Source organism: Cebus imitator, unplaced genomic scaffold, assembly GCF_001604975.1.
Source record: "Cebus imitator isolate Cc_AM_T3 unplaced genomic scaffold, Cebus_imitator-1.0 Scaffold302, whole genome shotgun sequence".
NCBI lineage: Eukaryota > Metazoa > Chordata > Mammalia > Primates > Cebidae > Cebus > Cebus imitator.
The window spans coordinates 664,505-685,364 of record NW_016107617.1 but is presented as its reverse complement, the minus strand read 5'-3'; the positions used below and the strand labels follow the sequence as shown (position 1 = coordinate 685,364).

General features: G+C 37.6%; 1 protein-coding gene across 2 annotated transcripts in view; it reads left to right on the top strand.

Moving 5' to 3' along the window:
- Positions 1-7,416, top strand: part of GRM7 (glutamate metabotropic receptor 7) — an 879,080-nt gene extending 871,664 nt beyond the window's left edge. For both annotated transcript variants that reach the window (XM_017502857.2, XM_017502854.2), the window contains one exon: positions 6,245-7,416. In XM_017502857.2, coding sequence (XP_017358346.1) covers positions 6,245-6,294 — 50 coding nt within the window. In that variant the 3' untranslated portion in view covers positions 6,295-7,416. The remainder of the gene's footprint in view (positions 1-6,244) is intronic.
- Positions 7,417-20,860: the final 13,444 nt, after the last annotated feature.

Here is a 20,860-nt window from a genome sequence, read left to right as displayed (position 1 = left end):
GGTTTATTGAAGTTTTATTTATTAAAGTAATTTATGTGGCCCTGCTTACCTTTCCAGCCTTAAGTTCTAGCAGTGTCTGACCCTCCTCTCCATGTACCTTTGGAAATAAAGTATACCTTTATATTGCCCTGCCCTCTTCTTAAATTGTCTCACACTGCATGGGCCAAATCAATGCCCCTTTCACTGAAAAGCCTTCCCAGGCTTAGCACAGTACATCTTCTTGTAAGATAAAATTAGTCTTTATAAAATATGTTTAAGCACTCATTAAAATATGTAATAAGTTTTTGCATTATCATATAATTTCTATAACAATAAAAACTGTATATGACTCATTTCTGTGTCCCTGCTAAAAATGGGACAAACACTTCACAAATTTTTCTCTAAGGTTATCTAGGCTGATGCTTCTCCATCCTTTGAACTGGATCTCTATTGTCTCCAAATATGGTAACAGGTTTGCTGCCTCACCGTCCACTGACCTACCTCCCTTATTCAGCATTAGAGAGGGGTGTCAATTTGCTTTAGGGGTTTCCGCTTAATGTGAGTTTAGTTTATATATTCATGCTTTACTTTTATCTCATTAAGTAGGAAAAAAAAGGATATGCCAATCCCTTGCTGATGGTACATGGCAGCTTTATATAAATATTTGTTAAATAATCTGAATATACAATGAATAAGGGGTAAACTGCTTGCAGATTCCCATGTCTGCTTTAACATTAGCATCTATTAAGGTTCCTGGTATTAAATATGTGTTAAATAATATTTTGTTAGATGAATGGCTGAGTAGATCAACAGAAATCCAGATTTGGGAGTTTTTGCAACTGGATTGTAAATGGTGGTGATTTGAAACACTGAGTTGTTTTTCTGACTGACCATGTTTTTACTCCTGCCAAGATTCTTTTGTCAACAAATCCAGGTTCTAAACATAAGAGCAATAGCTTAGCATTCTCCTGGGAGATGTAAAAACTATCAATTGTTTTATAGTTCAGAGTTGAACTAGCATAATTGGGAATGCCTCATTTTTTTGGTAATCATGTTCTTCACTCTCATTCAGCTTTGTATCTTCTCAAGTTGAGTAATGTGCTACACTGAGTAGCAAATTTAAAAAAGGTTTTAAGATAAATCATTATAAAATGAATTACCACTTCTTTGCAAAATATAGGAAGTTTAGTAGCTTTTTTGAAATCTCAAATGAGAATTAACTGTTGAAGATAACATGTACTCTTTTGCCATTAAGTGAAGGACTAAGGGCAATTTACTAATGAAATGAACAAGCAGAGAACAGGCTATTGATTACAAAAGTAATTACAAAAAAAAGTATTTCTTTTTGTTTTAGTAACTGCAAACCATAATATAAAGAGTCCCTCCCAGCTGAAATATTTGTAAGTAAACAACTCTGAATCGTGTTTGATAGGAAAGCAATAGCTGACGGAGTTGGTGGGGCAAAAGGCACCGACAGTGCTTTGAATGGGTTTATAGAAAAGTTAGTTTGGACAAAGTTCTATCAGGCAATAAACCAATATTCAGAAGTTTGGTGAGGTTTACAAACGACTAAAGTGATAGGCAGGGTTAAGGCTTAAGGAATATCCCCATGTATTTACAAAAGTATGTTCTTACATAATGCAAAATGATCTACTAAAAATGGGGGAGCGGGAGCAGGAGAGAGTGCTTTAGAATCAAGTAGATTTGAGGAACGGAGTTGAAAACAAGCAGCCTAGAGATGCTGTCTGGCCTCTAGTCTCTATTCCTTTTTTGACTTGCTAAATGAGTTTTAATATGATCTTGAAACTTTTATTAAAATCTGAGGTATTTCTAACGTTTAGAATAGGGCTCAACACATAATATGTGCCCAATAAATATTTGTTAGATGGCTAAGTGAAAAAATGAACTTTTACATAAAATTATAGAGTCAAGCTCCTCCTCAAAAAATGTTCTATCTTCCTATTGTGGTAACATCCCACACAATTATGCCTTTTAGGTGGGGTAGGTGTTTTCTAGTTCACTATGGTCTGTATCCTTCCTTAATATCTTACACCTGGCCTACTTTGCTCCTTTATGTGCCTAGCCTCTATAACAGAATTTTTTTTCTTGGAGAATCCACAGAGAAATTATTATATTAAAGGCTTTTGAAGTCCTAAGCATGTCTATGTGTACATGTGAAAGTATCTCAGGTCTAGAACTAGAATTGAAATTGCTGATTCAGTGGTATGCACACCTTTAGGTTTTTTAGATATTTCCAATGGCTCTCCCATATGAATTTACCAATTTATATTTCTACCTTAGCATGGTCTGAAAATTCTCACTTTTTCACACCCACCAATGCTTGGTATTAGTTCACTTTTTCTTTTGTAATGGTACAGGCATGAAATGCTATCTTATTAATGTTTTAATTTGCATTTCTCTAGTCAATGAGGTTGAACATTTTTCATTGATTTGTATTTATTCATCTAAAAATTGTCTATCTTGCATCTATGTTTTTAAAAATTAGATTGTCTCTTATGTATTCCTTTGTATAAGTTAATAATACTTACATATCAATTCTAAGTTAAATACATGACAAATATTTTATCCTAGCCTACAGCATTGTCATTCAACTTTGTTAAAAATATTGTTTTGCAGATATCATCTACTCCAGCATTGCTTATTATTTCAAAAACATTGGAAAGTAGGGTTTATCAATAGGAAAAGAGTTACAGAACGTCTGTTATGCTAACATTAATATATAGAAAGCTACATAGTTACTATGATTATTAAATCAATATAAGTAAATCTTAAAAACACAATGTTATATGAAACCAGATTTCAAGTGGATATGCATGGAATCATTTGCACAACTTAAAACACATAAATAAATACTATCTATAGTTTATGGACAACTATTGCAGTAGCAGTAGGACAAATCCCAAGTTCAGAACAGTAGCTATCACAGGGGCACAGGGAGGAACATAGAGTGTGAAGGGCTTTGACTGCATCTTATTTCCTGTGAGTGGATGGAGGAGCACCTGAAACAAGATGTCAGTGTGTTAATGTGTTCTATTCAGGGCTTATATAATATTTTGTTTTATTTGGTTTTTATCCTTTTTGGATGTTCAAATCACTTCATACATGTTCTTATTCATATACACATCTACGCACACAGTTTTCAGCAAGAGCTGAAGAGAACCCATGGTATGTAGCTAATAATCTACAATATTTCTTATCACTTAAAATACAAAGAAATTAAATATGGGGTGGAAACAGGAAAGAATCCAGTTTAATATTACTTATTTAGTGTTTCTCAACAGAATATCAGGAGGCTTTCTTTTTTATTTTTTTTCTTCACTTCCTTGAATCTGGGTTATGTGTGCTCCATAGAATGCACTTCAAGGAATGAAATTTTTGTAAGACAGGGAAAAGCAAAGAGAAAACAAGTAGCTCAATAAAGTTAATGTCAAACTGATTGTTGGCTTTGACAAGACATCAAGAATGAGTTGGAATGTCTCACCTTTCTTAAGTAGCAATGGTGTATTATTAATTCATTTCACAGACTAGTATTCTTAACACTACCTCACTGTAAACATCAACTCTTCACAATACCTTGCTTTGAGAATTACGTATGTAGATAAGTAGATATAACTTTGAAAAGTTAATAGGGACGATGCTATATACTATTATTCTTCTTTAAAATCTGTAACTTTATATGAGAAAACATACTCTTTTAAAAAGCATATTACCTTAGCAAGTACTTCATTGCACAACTATTTTGAGCTCAGTAATTTTCTTTCCTGACCATAAACTACATTGCTAGTCAAATAAATGGAATTATCATACACCACAGACACTTATTTTATTTACTCACAGGAGTAGGATGGTTCAAAAATAAACATAATACATTGTGAAAACTACACAAATTGCCCTTCTAGGACCTGCATAAACTTCATTATAATTTTGGGACAATGTTCCTGCCAATTCTGCAAAGAAAGTGTGTACTGAGGCTAATCATTTGTATAGAACTTTGTAATTTAAAAATACATGTATGTATTGTATTCTCTGATGAGAAACTGTGGTATTTTGTATATTGGTGATATCAACAGTACACCAGGTAACAATTATTCTCCCAATTTTACAAAGGCTACAAGGAGTTTATTCTCAAGACACTTGGCTAGGTCACATTTCAAGTATGGCCCAGGTCAGATGAGTCCAGCTGCAGTATGGTCTTCCTATTACAGCATGGAGACAGAAATACAGATTCAAGCATCAGGCAGCCTAGTTTTGGAATGCTTGTTCCCCTGAGCTTCAGACCCCTCCTATATAAAATGGAGATCATAAAGACTACTCATCTCAAGACTGCGTAGAACACAAGAAGATAATCTAAGCAAAGCATCATTGAAATGCCATTATTTTTACATTCCATTTTTAAACATAACCTCTTCTTGATTTTAATTTAATCCTAGTAAATGCTCAGCTTGACAATTTGGGAACAATATTTTCTAACCTACTTATTCTTTTGGTAAAAACTCTTCCTGAGTAATTAGCATTTTATAGTAACCAATTTAAGGAAATTCATTTTTGTTTTCACTAGACAGTTACGCTATAGAAAACAGTCTTAATTAATCACACAATAAAGGTGGTATCAGATATTTAGGTCAGCTTCTGGGTTTTCGTTTTTCCCCCCTTTTGTCCTAAGGATAATTAGTGTGTTGGCATTTGACAAGGCATGCTGTGACTATTACTTGCAACTGTCAGCTGAGGTCTTCTAGCTATGACACTGAAAATAAGATTGAGTCAAGAAACGTCTTTTGAAAGTTTTCCTCCTTGTGTCCAAACCAAGCATATTAATGAAGACAACACTGCGACAATGGGAAACTTCTTGGAAGATTTGTGCATTATTGAGGCCATGTGTTTATCAAATGAGGACATATAGTGACTCAATTCTCATAACCAGATTTTCCAGGAGGCACAGAATTTCATAAAATTCTATTCTTATTTACCTTTTTTTATGTTTTAGTTCATAAATACAGTATGGTTTAATAAAGAAATGAGCTTCAAATAAAAATGAGCCTTTAAGTCAAAGTTTGTCAGAGTCCCAATTTTTAATCCAGAAAGGATTAGACTTGTTGTATAATGTAAAATATCCTGTGTAATATTTACAAGCATGTAAGCATCTGCAACATACTACTTGTATTATTCAAAGTTCAAATACAAACTCTCTCTTAGTATGTTAATATGACTTCTCAGTTCCTCCAAAAATGTCTATGAATCTTTACTTAGGAGTTCTTGAAGAGCTCTTGACATTTGTCTGTCTTGAGTTAACAGTTCTATTTAGAACCTAACAACAGTAAGCAAAGTAAGCCCTCAGTAAATGCTACATGAAAGTTACTTTGTGCCCAACAGAAACTGATGCAAAACCATTAAGATTTAATGAGTAAAGAATGCAACTGTATTACTTGGTATTGAGGACTAGAACCTGAAGCAAAGGCACACTTTGGGATCCTGGTGTCTTTGTTTCCAGCATGAGGACATGAAATCTGCTGCGCTCGTTGGCTGGTCATCAGTGTCTAGCCCTGTGGCTGCCATACGGTAGACACATACTTACTACATGAGTGAGTGGGTGAAGGTGAGTCCTAAAACCATGGTACCAAGTGGAAAAATAATTTCTACATTTAAGGAAAACAAATGTAGAGTGTGCATATGTCAGACACCTGACAGGTTAAAGTGAGCTTTACATCTTAATGGAAATAGTTCTGCAAATGACCATTTACAAGTTACTGATAACACTATGCAAGTCCATATGTAGTGATTTGATTGTGTGAATCAGCACTGAAGGAGGCACTCTGACCTCATCTGAATTCAACCTCAATTAATTTCAGTGACCCAGGACAGAACTTTTCCAAGCAAAGTCCATTTATTATGAAAAGGTCTGTGAGAAGATCACACAAGAAATATACCACAATGTGAGTGAACCCTTTAAGTTAAGGGTTGGTTGATTAGAAAGCATAACAAACACTGACAAATTTACTTACAGAGTATAAAAAGGGAAGTTGGAGACATCTCAGAAAAGAGAAGGCAGAAGATTTGAGTATCACTGGGAACTGCAGATTTTGGTGGCCAAAGCCATAGAGTCAGAGGAATCCAAGGTTATGTGTGTGTTCTTCAGAGCTGTATCACCCCACTTGACTTTGCACCTTAAGTGAAAAGTTCTCATTCTATTTCGACCTTTGCAAACAGGGTTATTACTGCAACTGACACTTTCTAATTTTTCTTTCAGGCCCTGCTGCAAAAAAGAAGTATGTCAGTTATAATAACCTGGTTATCTGACCTGTTCCATCCCATGGAACTATGGAGGAGGAAGACCCTCAGTTATTTTGTCACCCAACCTGGCATAGGACTCTTTGGACCTACCCGCTTCCCATCACCGGAGGAGCTTCCCCGGCCGGGAGACCAATGTTAGAGGATCCAAGTGACCTAAACAGCTGCTTTATGAAATATCCTTACTTTATCTTGGCTTAATAAGTCACTGACATCAGCACTGCCAACTCGGCTGCAATTTTGGACCTTCCCTACCAAAGGGAATGCTGAAACTTAAGTCCCACCCCGGCTCTTTAGGATGGACTGCTGAGAGCCACAGGACCGTTTTGGGGCTGACCTGTCTTACTACGTATGTACTTCTAGGTTGCAAGGTTTTGAAATTTTCTGTACAGTTTGTGAGGACTTTTGCACTTTGCCATCTGATGTTGTACCTCGGTTCACTGTTTGTTTTCGAATGCCTTGTTTTCATAGAGCCCTATTCTCTCAGACAGTGGAATATTTGGAAAAATTTTAAAACAAAATTTTAAAGAGATCTTGGCAGACTAAAAAACCGTACATCTGTACATGACTGTATAATTATGATTATAGTACCACTGCACATCATGTTATTTTTTTAAGACAAAAAAAGATGTTTAAAGACCAAAAACTGTGCTGAGAAAGTATGCCCTACCTATCTTTGGTATATGATAGGTTACACAAAAGGAAGGTATTGGCTGAACTGAATAGAGGTCTTGATCTTTGGAATGCATGCTAGTAATGTATTTTACAGTACATGTTTATTATGTTCAATATTTGTATTTGTGTTCTCTTTTGTTATTTTAATTAGGGTATATGAATATTTTGCAATAATTTTAATAATTATTAAGCTGTTTGAAGGAAAGAATATGGATTTTTCATGTCTTGAGGTTTTGTTCATGCCCCCTTTGACTGAGCAGTGTGATAAGGATTTAAAAAAAAGCATGTATGTTTTTTTACTGTTTGTAATAAGTACTTTCGTTAATCTTGCTGCTTATGTGCCAATTTCGTGGAAAAAAAACAACCCTTGCTGAAAAATTCCCTCTTTCCATTCTCTTTCAATTCTGTGATATTGTCCAAGAATGTATCAATAAAACACTTTGGTTAACTTTTTTATTTTCTGCAATAAATATTTTTAGTTGTTTTTCCCCTTTTAGTCACAGTTTATTTCATAAAGTCCTAAGTTAGAGAGCCATATGGACAGCCCAACTTTTTAAAGTAACATGATTTAGCTCCTAACTATAGCCATTTCTAAAAGATGCATTAAAAACCCAGAGGTGCTATTTTGTCTCACAGAAAAAGAACTATCACAATGTCCATGTAATTTTTTTTCTTCATAATTGAAGTTAAAACCCGGTAACTCTCAGATGTTTACTCAGCATGTTATCAAAAACACCAGAAGTTTAGGTAAGGGAAGAGGAAAACGAAGAGGAAATATTAGCTTAAGCAAATAACAGTCTGGGGGCAAGTGAGTGAAAAGATAAATATTTCTGCAAAATTTATCTGAAGGATATAAGTAAATAGAGATAGCTACTATGTTGCCTCTGTCTGTATTTGCAAACAAATATGGTGGCAATGTTTTCAGTGGTGAGATTAAGACTCGGGATTCTCAAAACTCTACTGCAGAAAGTATCCTCAGAATGAATCCATAGCACCTTGGGCCATCAGGAACTCACAAGATTGTCTATTTTCAGGGGAAAACATTGGTTCCCAGTACTCAGGACTGAGTCCCAAACAGTAAAATGTATTAAAAAGGTTCTATGATGGATCTAACTGTGACTTATTTTCCACTGCGACTAATAAAACTCATACTGGCTTCTCATCTTTGGCATCTGCCAAACTCTTCCTACTGTTCCATGGCTCTCACAGCCCAAGTGCTTAGAGACACTAGAAATTCTTTCTTTTCAATATCAAACTAAAGAAAATCAAGTGTATTTTCCCTGCTCCTTAAATACCCCTCAATGAATAGGCCATGGGAAAATAGAAATCAAAGCAAAAATGAGTTTTGGGTGATCCACATTTCCAAGTCATAAGGCCAAAGTGGTATAAAATCTGGCTCTTCTTCCTGCCAGCTTTCCTTGGAGAAGTGACATAAACATTCTGAATTCTCCATTTCCTCAGGCAGATGACAGGTTAATCATGCTACCTGTCTCATAATATTATGGGGGCTAAGAGAAAATCCATGCGTAGGACTTAACAGCGCCTGGCAAATGGTTAACTCTCCATACATGTTAGCTGTTATGACTACCCCAGCTATGACCACAAGTGTTAACATCATCATGGTTGCTACATTTTGTTTTAAAAATAAAATCAAGTATGCTATGCTTCGCATTCCACACATGGAAACAGAATCTAAAAGAGTACATGAGTAAGCCAGGCTGTGTTGCAGCATGTGGTAGAAATCATTTCCTTCAAAAAGAAATTACCTAAGAGTCTTTCCCAAATACTCAAATGTGCAACCACACATTGAGGGGCATAGCAAAGCAATTCCATTTAAAATTGAAAAGTGTTACTTTCAAAGACCTTTGCTTTTCCTCTGGGTTCCAAAGGGCGAATTGAGATAATGATTTTGATAGTGACAATAATAAAAATTAAAACTTCTGCAGCACTGTAAGGAATTGTTATTTATATGTATAATATACTTTAGATACTTTATGCATGTACATATATTACAATGTATACCCTACATATCAATTTTTTTAGTCCTTAAAATGCAATTCCAATCATCTTCCACAACACTAATCCCCAGCCCAGTAGTTAAGGTGTTCTGTAGCCATAGAACAGATCGCTTGGGTAACATTAATAATACCAGGCAGTATAATGAATGCCCACTCCCCTCAGGTACACAGGTGTCCTTACACTTCAACTACACCAAGTATACCCTACCTCAGAGTCTTGTTGACATTTCATGATTCTCTTGGCTAACACACTACTCCCCGCCCCCCAAATGTCTGCATGATTCAATATCCTCATTTATTTATCATTTCTGCTTAATCATCATGTCTAAGGTCTTTTCTGACCATATCCAAAAGTACAGTCCTCCACCCAGCTTCATTTTTCTTTACAACGCTTATGATTAACATGCTTGAACCCATTAACCTGCTTCATTTTTTTTTTTTACAACTCTTATGATTACCTTACTTTTCAGATTTGCTTTCTTGTTTTAATCAGTCCCTTTCTTCAGTATTCGCCAGAAAATTAGATATTCTGTTTTGCTCTCATAATATCCTAGCACTTACAACAATGCTTGACAAGTGTTAGGAGCAGAAGGTATCTGAATTACCTGCAGTTAATTCATACATGTCTGCAGCTACCTCAATTCTTCCTTCCTCAGAATAAAGAATTCGACTGAGGGGCATGAGGTAGAGAAAGAGATCAAGGCAAAAGCAGAAATGGAGATTTACTTTAAAAAATCTTTAGAGCAGGAAAGAAAGGAAAGTGCCCTTGGAAGAAGGTACCGAGAAGGCCAAGTGCAGCATTTAACCTTGATCCTAGGACTTTATACGCTGGCCCACTCCCAGTGTCTTGAGCCCCTTTCCCATAATTCTTCCCTTAGGGTGGGCTGCCTGGATGCACAGTGCCCTCCTCACCCTTGGGAAGTGAGCATGTGCACTGTGTGAGGAAGTTTTATGCATGCCCTTCAGAGGCTTTCTTCCCTTTTCTGGTGGAGTGCCCCCAGAAGGTTATACTCTACCATTTTGTCATTTAATGTGCATGCCAGGGAAGTTGCCTCTCCATGGTGTCTGCATTTAATTAACACTTTACTGTGACAGCTGTGGACCATCAGGAGATAGTCTTCCCCTGGAGCTGGCTACCAAATTATCATTTTTAGAGAGGCAACGTGATAACTATTGAATCATCACCTGATAATTGCCTGACTTTCCTGGTTGGTGGGGGAAAGCACTCGCCTACCCTCCCTCCCCCACTCCACCCAGCCCATGCCTGTCTAACTACCTGTAACACAAGTAGTAGGCATTCCATAAATATTTGCAAGTAAATCAGTGCAAGCAAGAATGAACAGATGAAGTGAAAGAGCTCAAGAATACTGAAGAAAGGCTGAGGGAGCCTGTGCTGCCAAACAGTTTTAGCCAGCCCCACATCAAGAAGAACTAGATTTGCGACTCTTAGGGGAAACAAGACTCAGGTAACAAAGAGGAAAAGAAAGAAAAGGCATGCACATTTTACACTCAGCCTCAGTAGTAAGGAAGAAGCTACTGCTGTTAGATGGGGTTTCCTTTCACGGGAAAATGAACCAGTCGTCTTGAGAAATAAAGTGAGAACTTGAGAGATATTCTGAATCACAAACACTGTCATCTGAAGAAGGAAGGGAAAAGACAGGAAAGTGTTACAGTAGGAAGGCACTGGATTCAGGATCAGAATGCCTGCATTAGAGCGCTAAGCTCCACTACCTACCAGCTCTGCAATATCAGTTAATCCATGCACCCCTGGGATTCTCTGTATATTCACCTCTACAATGGCAGTGGGACATGAATTCAAGTACTTTTATTAACCAGCTGACTCTATGTGGACTTGCTCCAGAATGCTAGATTTGCTTTTAATGTGTGCTAATGAAGACTGAACATAATAAGGTAAAGCATGTTGGAGGCAGAAGCTGGAGTCCCATGTAGCGAGAAGAGTCACTCTATTGCTATGAACACAGTTAAGGCAGCCTAAGGTATCCATCAGTGCATTTGGCAGCCACACAAACAAAACAACCAGGCTCCAATGGACTAAAATCCCATATACCCTCTGCCAATTGCTACTGCCATATCATTCCCCATTTCACATTTTTTTCTCTATAATTTATCCTTTTGTAAAATTTGCTTTATCATACCTTGTCACAATGTCTGTTTAGATCCTAAAGAGCATATCCATTCTCTATTTTTCCAACGTCTGTTCTAGCGATAAATCTGCCTTGCCAATCATCAGCTAAGGTACAGGGATAACATTCTGGAAGATGATGGTGCCTAGAATAGGGTCCCAGAAGCTTCTACCAGAAACCAGTAGAAACCAGTGACTTTGGTGCATTCATCATCATTACACAAGTATAGGTTTAGTTATTTTGGCATTTACAATACCCAAAACACTATGGGAAAAAAACAGTCTATTTCTTTTGCACATAATAGTGAAACTCACCAATACGAGGGGCATCTATCATGCATTATGAAAATGAAGACACTGTATCTACATTTCTCTGACTTTCCATCACAAAAGAGAATAAATCAGACCAACAATATTATCAATTAACCTTGAAAAGCTCAGGGCTCCCTTCTTTTCTCTCCAAGCGTTCACAGAATAATCTGCCTGATACTCTTCACTGGAATCTGACCAGAGAATAAAATCAAGTTCACACATTATTCCCAAGGATTTTTCCCCTTTGAAGTCTTGTACCCACCTCCAGACTGAGAAAAGCTCCCATTCTCCAAGACTTCTCAAGGGAAGAGGACAGGGTGTATCCCATGGCATACAGGGCAAACTTATCTTCATACTCACAAACTTACTCATGCCTGAAATCACAAATTGGTTGCTGCCTCTGAATTTTACGCGGTGCATTTATTTCGTTTGCATATTGTTAGGCTACCTGGTAATGTGAGTAATGGCCAAAGGGCTGCAGGCAACTCCAATAACTAAGTCAGTTGTACAGAGCACCCAATTCTCTCATTCATGCGCTCTACCTGGTACTTGCCTTTATTTGACCTTCAACCTTCACTGCTTTGTGACTTATTCACCACTGAGTTTGTCTTTCCTTTTCCAGTCTAGTACCTTTCCTCTTTAAAAGAGGTCAGTAAATCAATAAAGAGAAGGTGGAGGGAAAATACAAATTCTAATCTCTTCCCTATAAATTTTATCATATACGAATGCTTTTCAAACTTTAATGTGTCTGTGAATCACCTGGAGATTGAGGTAAAAATGCAGATTCTGATGCAACAAGAAGGACCCAGGATTTTCCATTTTTAATAAGCTCCCTAGAGATGTTCACATTGCTTCTTCCTGAACTACAGTTTGGCTTTTTCCCTGGTTTGTACATTTGATTCACGTTGAGGCTTTAAAATATAGCTATGGTTAGACATTACTTCAAAGAATCCGTTTTGGTTGGTCTGGGATAAGGTCTGGACATTTTATTCTCCACAAGTTTCCCAGGTGATTTTAATGTGTTGAGGGATGAGGATTAGTATTCCAAACTAGTGGGTCTCAAACTTCGGTGAGCATTAACATTTCCTGGAGGATTTATAATAACACAGTGCTGGTCCCATTCCCAGAGTTTGACTCAATTGGTCTGGGATGGGGCTGATAATTTACATTCCTAACAATCTCCCAGATGATGGTGATGCTGCTTGTGGTCCATAGACCATACTTTGGTAAAATCCAAGCTACCAAACTGCTCTTTCAACATCTACCTTGCACACAACGTTAAAACAATCAAGCAAAAAAATAAAACTAAAACCCAGACCTAATATTTTCATTGACTCAAACACATCTTGCAAACCTTCACTCCTAGATTTTAAGCTTCCTGACACTACCCTTGTAGTCTCTTGTCAGTGTTTTACAGGAATCTGCATTTATCCCCTCCCAGATTTTGTAGAATGTGGTTCAAACGTGGCTCCATGGAAAGGTTGCTGTGTATCCACATTTATCTCTTTAAATCCTTTCTCTGTTCCTATTCCCTGGGGTCATAACTAGAAATTTAGAATTCTACTCCTAAGTGCCTTCTCTTTCCCTTGGGTCTGCCATCTTCCCGCTTCTGGTCTCAGGTTCATTGCCACAGTTATTTTTGCCTTTTTGAAATCTGTCTCTCCAAAGCATCACTTGTCCATTTGGCTATGGCCAGGCCACTACCCCCTGGCTATGGAGCTCTGATGACACTGGTCTTTTCCTCCAAGATTCCTCCTCACTAGGCCCTCCTTGCTGGCTCAAATAAAATTCAGAAAAAGCAATTATTTTCTCTTTCATTCCTGAAGACACAGCAGTTACATAAGAAACAAAATCCCCTGCCATAGAGCAGCTGGCATCCTAAGGATATGGTCAGCATTTCTCAGATTATCCACTTTAATCCAGAGATGACTATTGCAAGATGCAAAATCAGATCCACTGAAAAACATTCCAACTCAGAGCTGTACTTTCCTTACTGTATTTCTCCTGTTTCTCTACTGTGCCCTCACTTCTATTTAGAAAACTTGGATGTGCCAATGCTTTGTTTGCTATTACTTTATGCTTTAGCCCACCATCCTGAGGGCTCCAAAGAGACATGAAGACCCAAGCAAGCAGATCCCCAGCTGTCCACACACCTGGCCCCATAGTGGATAAATTGCTTTGTCTCTCAACCGCAGGAAACTATTCACTATGAGAAAGAGAACTAGTGTTTTCCTAGGCAGCAATTATCCTAACTTTGAGTCAGCCAGCCAGCTAGCAGTATCCATTGTTGGTGTAATTGGCATCTTTTTTTTAACCTTCTTCTAACAAACAGGGCTCTCCTGCAAAATCTGCATCTGGCTACTGAGCTGAATAATGACTGAGTACATCTTAGTAACTGCCATCCTCCTAGTGAATATTTACAACTAAGTAAAACTGGGTCAGGCAACTCAGACTGGTCTCTGAGCCAATGAGGCGGAGCTGCCCTTGGAACTACCCAGACATTTGGTTCATAGAGACAGCATAGAGACTAATGTACTCAGCATTGTGCCAAACAATTCATATCTATAACCCCATTTAAACGCAAAAGAAAATAGCTCTATTTGGGGACAATTTTATTCTAATTTTAATAAAAGGACAAAGTGGCATAATAATTTTCATAAAGTCACACAGTTGAAAAATTTGCAAAACTGGGATTTGAACTCATATTTCACTGGACCAGAACTCTATATTATCACTAAGTTAGAATGCCTAGAACATAATTTCTTACTTGCCCAAGAATAGCAATCACAATCAACATATATAAAGTAATAAACCTATAACCGGAATGAAATAAGACTTTTTTTTTTTTTTTTTTTTACAAGAGAAGTGTATGTGTGGACAGAACATAATAACGATTGTAATAAGACTGACTATTAAACAGCACTGAAAGTGATTCAGAAGAATGAATGTTATAGAGAAGTGCTCACACAGTTGTTTTCAAGATAATCTCAACCACATAAATGCACATATGTATGCCAAGAAGAAGCTTGAAAGAAATACACAAAATGGTTTGTGCAATTATGAATTATTATTTACTCAATTTTATCCCTGTCCTTTTCATTTCCTTTGCAATAAGCACGTGCTATATTTATGCTCAGAGGAAAAAGTTAGTTTTAGAACCATTCAATGATTTCTGCTAAAATGGCAAATAGCACACAAAGGATGCTGGCTCCCAACTCAAAGTCATCTCTGGACACAAACTCGAGAGCAGCTGTTCTGAACCCTGCAGCTACAATCACATTGCCTGAGGGCTTTTGAAAAATACTGATGCAAAGGCTTCATGCCAGACAAACTAAAGCAGAAATTTGGTGGGAAGACCTAGGCATTAATATATATTGATATGCCCCTAGAGCATATTCTTGAGATAAACATGGTTACCAGGGACTAAAAATTGCATGGACACTGCAGATTATGAACAAGAGCCACTCCCACCCAGCAGAGTTCTAGCTCTTACCTGTTCCCAGCACATACTGCCAGAAAGGCCAAAACCCCCAGTGGGCAAGAATGAGATCCAGAGATTTACTTATACACACGAATGTCTGTTATATGACAGAAATTTCAGAAAGCACTTAATCATGTGGAAAAAAATTTGAAATACTTGCTCTTATAATACTCAAAATCAATTCCAGATGGACTGAGAATAAAAATGTCAAAAGAGAAACAAAAAGCCTTTCATAAAAAATTTGGGGATGTAGCTTCCTGACACTGAATATAGGGAATGGTTCCCTTGAAAAGATATAAAGAGGGCTAACCATAAAAGGAACAGTTGGAAATTTTGATTACATTAAAATCAAGGCTACGGTTCATCAAAAAATACTTTGAAGAAGGTGGAAATAAAGATACAACCCATGAGAAGATGATATGGTTTGGCTACGCCACCACCCAAATCTCATCTTGAGTTGTAATCCTCATATTCCCCATGTGTCAAGGGAGGAACCTGGTGGGAGGAGATTGGATCATGAGGGTGGTTCCCCTATGCTGTTCTCGTGACAGTGAGTGAGTTCTCATGAGATCTAATGATATCTTTTTAAATATATATTTTATTGCACTTTAGGTTCTGGGGTACATGTGAAGAACATGCAGGATTATTGTATAGGTACATACATGGCAATGTGGTTTGCTGCCTCCATCCCCATCACCTATATCTGGCATTTCTCCCCACATTATCCCTCCCCAACTCCCTACCCACCACTGTCCCTCCCCTAGTCCCCTGCGACAGACCTCAGTGTGTGATGCCTCCCTCCCTGTGTCCATGTGTTGTCATTGTTCAACACCCACCTATGAGTGAGAACATGTGGTGTTTGATTTTCTGCTCTTGTATCAGTTTGCTGAGAATGATGGTTTCAGGATCATCCATGTCCTTACAAATGACACAAACTCATCATTTCTTTATGGCTGCATAGTATTCTATGGTGTATATGTGCCACATTTTCGCTGTCAAGTCTATCATCAATGGGCATTTGGGTTGGTTCCAAGTCTTTGCTATGGGAAACGGTGCTGCAATGAACATACGTGTGCATGTGTCTTTATAATAGAACGATTTATAATCCTTTGGATATGTACCCAGTAATGGGATTGCTGGGTCAAATGGAATTTGCATTTCTAGGTCCTGGAGGAATTGCCACACTGCCTTTCACACTGGTTGAACTAATTTACACTTCCACCAACAGTGTAAAAGTGTTCCTATTTCTCCACATCCTCTCCAGTATCTGTTGTCTCCAGATTTAATGATCACCATTCTAACTGGCATGAGATGGTATCTAAATATAGTTTTGATTTGCATTTCTATAATGACCAGTGATGATGAACTTTTTTTCATATATTTGTTGGCCTCACAGATGTCTTCTTTTGAAAAGTGTCTGTTCATATCCTTCACCCACTTTTGAATGGGCTTGTTTTTTTTCTTGTAAATCTGTTTTAGTTCTTTGTAGATACTGGATATAAGTCCTTTGTCAGATGGGTAGATTGCAATAATTTTTTCCCATTCTGTTGGATGCCAGTTGACTCTAATGATTGTTTCTTTTGCTGTTCAGAAGGTCTGGAGTTTAATTAGACCTGATTTGTCTGTTTTGGCTTTTGTTGCCAAGGCTTTTGGTGTTTTAGTCATGAAGTCCTTGCCTATGCCCATGTGCTGAATGGTTTTGCCTAGGTTTTCTTCTATGGTTTTTACGGTGTTAGGTCTTATGTTTAAGTATTTAATCCATATGGAGTTAATTTTAGTGTAAGGTGTCAGGAAGGGGTCCAGTTTCTGCTTTCTGCACATGGCTAGCCAGTTTTTCCAACACCATTTGTTAAACAGGGAATCCTTTCCCTATTGCTTGTTTTTGTCAAGTTTGTCAAAGATCAGATGGTTGTAGATGTGTAGTATTGCCTCCGAGGACTTTGTTCTGTTCTACTGGTCTGTATGTCTGTTTTGGTACCAGTATCATGCTGTTTTGATTACTGTAGACTTGTAGTATAGTTTGAAGTCAGGTATTGTGATGCCTCCAGCTTTGTTCTTTTTGCTTAGAATCGACTTGGCTATATGGGCTCTCTTTTGGTTCCATATGAAGTTTAAGGTGCTTTTTTTCCAGTTCTGTGAAGGAGGTCATAGATAGCTTGATGGGGATAGCATTGAATCTGTAAATTACTTTGGGCAGTACGGCCATTTTCATCATAATGATTCTTCCTAACCATGAGCATGGAATGTTTTTCATCTGTTTGTGTCCTCTCTTATTTTGTTGAGCAGTAGTTTGCAGTTCTCCTTGAAGAAGTCCTATACATCCTTTGTCAGTTGTATTCCTAGGTATTTTATTCTCTTTGTAGCAATTGTGAATGGCAGTCCATTCTTGTTTTGGCTCTCTTTAAGTCTGTTATTGGTGTATAGGAATGCTTGAGATTTTTGCATTGATTTTGTATCCTGAAACTTTGCTGAAGTTGCTTATCAGTTTCAGGAGGTTTTGGGCTGAGACAATGGGATCTTCTAAATATACAATCACGTTGTCTGCAAATAGAGATAATTTGACTTGCTCCTTTCATAATTGAATACGCTTTATTTCTTTTTCTTGCCTGACCGTGCTGGCTAGAATTTCCAATACTATATTGAATAGGAGTGGTGAGAGATGGCATCCTTGTCTGGTGCCAGATTTCAAAAGGAATGCTTCCAATTTTTGACCATTCAATATGATACTGGCTGTAGGTTTGTATTAAATAGCTTTGATTGAGATACATTCTGTCAATACCTAGTTTATTGAGAGTTTTTAGCATAAAGGGCTGTTGAATTTTGTTGAAGGCCTTCTCTGCATCAATTGAGATAATCATGTGGTTTTTGTCTTTGGTTCTGCTTATGTGGTGAATTACGTTTATAGATTTGTGTATGTTGAACCAGCCTTGCATCCCTGGGATGAAGCCTACTTGATCGTGTTGGATAAGTTTTTTGATGTGCTGTTGCAATCAGTTTGCCAGTATTTTATTGAAGACTTTTGCATCTATGTTCATCATGGATATTGGCCTGAAGTTTTCTTTTCTTGTTGAGTCTCTGCTGGGTTTTGGTATCAGGATGATGTTGGTCTCATAAAACGATTTGGGAAGGATTCCCTATTTTTGGATTGTTTGGAATAGTTTCAGAAGGAGTGGTACCAGCTCCTCTTTGTATGTCTGGTAGAATTTGGCTGTGAACCCATCTGGTTCTGGGCTTTATTTGGTTGGTAGATTATTAATTGCTGCCTCAACTTCAGCCCTTGTTATTAGTCTACTCAGGGTTTTGACTTCTTCCTGGTTTAGGCTTGGGAAGATGCAAGTGTCCAGGAATTTATCCATTTCTTCCAGGTTTACTGGTTTATGTGCATAGAGTTGTTAGTAGTAATCTCTGATGGTAGTTTGTATTTCTGTGGAATCAGTGGTGAACTCCCCTTTATCATTTTTTACTGCATCCATTTGATTATTCTCCTTTCCTTTTTATTAATCTGGCTAGTGGTCTACTTTGTTGATCTATTCAAAAAAACAGCTCCTGGGTTTACTGATTTTTTGAAGGGTTTTTTTTTGTGTGTGTGTTTCTCCATTTCCTTCATTTCTGTCCTGATCTTTGTTATTTCTTGTCTTCTACTAGCTTTTGAGTTTTTTTTTTTTAATCTTGCTCCTCTAGCTCTTTCAATTTGATGATAGGGTGTCGATTTTAAATCTTTCCTTGTTTCTCATGTGGGCATTTATTGCTATAAATTTTCCTCTAGACACAGCTTTAAATGTGTCAAAGAGATTCTGGTACGGTATGTATTCATTCCCATTGGTTTCAAAGAACACCTTTATTTCTGCCTTCATTTCATTGTTTATCCAGTCAACATTCATGATCCAGTTGCTCAGTTTCCATGAAGTTGTGTGGTTCTGAGTTAGTTTCTGAATTTTGAGTTCTCATTTGATTGTACTGTGGTCTGAGAGATGATTTGTTATGATTTCCATTCTTTTGCATTTGCTGAGGAGTGATTTACTTACAATTATGTAGTCAATTTTAGAGTAGGTGTGATGCGGTGCTGTGAATAATGTATATTCTGTGTATTTGGGGTGGAGAGTTCGGTAAATGTCCATTAGTTTTGCTTGGTCCAGGTCTGAGTTCAAGACCTGGATATCTTTGTTAATTTTCAGTCTCATTGATCTGTCTAATATTGACAGTGGAGTGTTAAAGTCTCCCATTATCATTGTGTGGGAGTATAAGTCTCTTTTTTGGTCATTAAGAACTTGTTTTATATATCTAGGTGCTCCTGTATTGGGTGTGTATATATTTAGGATCTTTAGCTCTTCTTGTTGCATTGATCCTTTTACCATTATGTAATGCCCTTCTTTGTCTCTTTTGATCTTTGTTGGTTTAAAGTCTATTTTATCAGAGACTAGGATTGCAACTCCTGCTTTTTTTTTGCTCTCTCCATTTGCTTGGTAAATCTTCCTCCATCCCTTTATTTTGAGCCTATGTGTATCCTTGCATGTGAAATGGGTTTCCTGGATACAGCACACCAATGGATTTTAACATTTTATCCAATTTGCCTATCTGTGTCTTTTGATTGGGGCATTTAGCCCATTTATGTTTAAGGTTAATATTGTTACGTGTGAATTTGATCCTGCCATTTTGATGCTAGCTGGTTGTTTTGCTCATTAGTAGATGTAGTTTCCTCATTGTGTCGATGCTCTTTACCATTTGGTACGATTTTGGAATGGTTAGTACTGGTTGTTCCTTCTATGTTTAGTGCTCTTTCAGGAGCTCTTGTAAGGCAGGCCTGGTGGTGATAAAATCTCTGAGCAATTGCTTGTTCATAAATGATTTTATTTGTCCTTTGCTTATAAAGCTTAGTTTGGCTGGATATGAAATTCTAGGTTGAACGTTCTTTTCTTTAAGGATGTTGAATATTGGCTCCCAATTCTTCTGGCTTGTAGGGTTTCTGCTGAGAGATCCGCTGTGAGTATGACGGACTTCCCTTTGTGGGTAACCCAACCTTTCTCTCTGGCTGCCCTTAGCATTTTTTCCTTCATTTCAACCCTGGTGAATCTGACAATTATGTGCCTTGGGTTTGCTCTTCTTGAGGAATATCTTTGTGGTGTTCTCTGTATTTCCTGGACTGGAATATTGGCCTGCCTTGCTAGGTTGGGGAAGTTCTCCTGGATAATATCCTGAAGAGTGTTTTTCAGTTTGGATTCATTCTCTCTGTCACATTCAGGTACACCCATCAAATGTAGATTAGCTCTTTTCACCTAATCCCATATTTCTTGGAGGCTTTGTTCATTTCTTTTTACTCTTTTTTCTCTAATCTTGCCTTCTCATTTTATTTCGTTGAGTTGATCTTCAACCTCTGAAATCCTTTCTTCTGCTTGGTCGATTCAGCTGTTGAAACTTGGGTATGCTTTGTGAAGTACTTGTGTTTTTCAGCTCCATCAATTCATTTATATTCCTCCCTAAGCATTTCGTCAAATCTTTTTTCAAGGTTCTTAGTTTCTTTGCATTGGGTTAGAACATGTTCTTTCAGTTCAGAGTAGTTTGTTATTACCCACCTTCTGAAGCCTGTTTCTGTCAATTCATCACACTCATTCTCCAACCAGCCTTGTTCCCTTGGCTGTTGAGGAGTTGTGATCTTTTGGAGGAGGTGAGGTGTTCTGGTTTTGAGCATTTTCATCCTTTTTGCACTGGTTTCTCCCCATCTTTGTGGATTTATCTACCTGTGGTCTTTATAGTTGGTGACTTTCAGATATGGTCTCTGAGTGGACATCCTTTTTGTTGATGATGAAGTTATTCCTCTCTGTTTCTTAGTTTTCCTTCTAACAGACAGGCCCCTCTGCTGTAGGACTGCTGGAGGTCCACTCCAGACTGTCCTTGCCTGGGGATCACCTGCAGCAGCTGCAGAACAGTAAAGGTTGCTTCCAGTTTCTT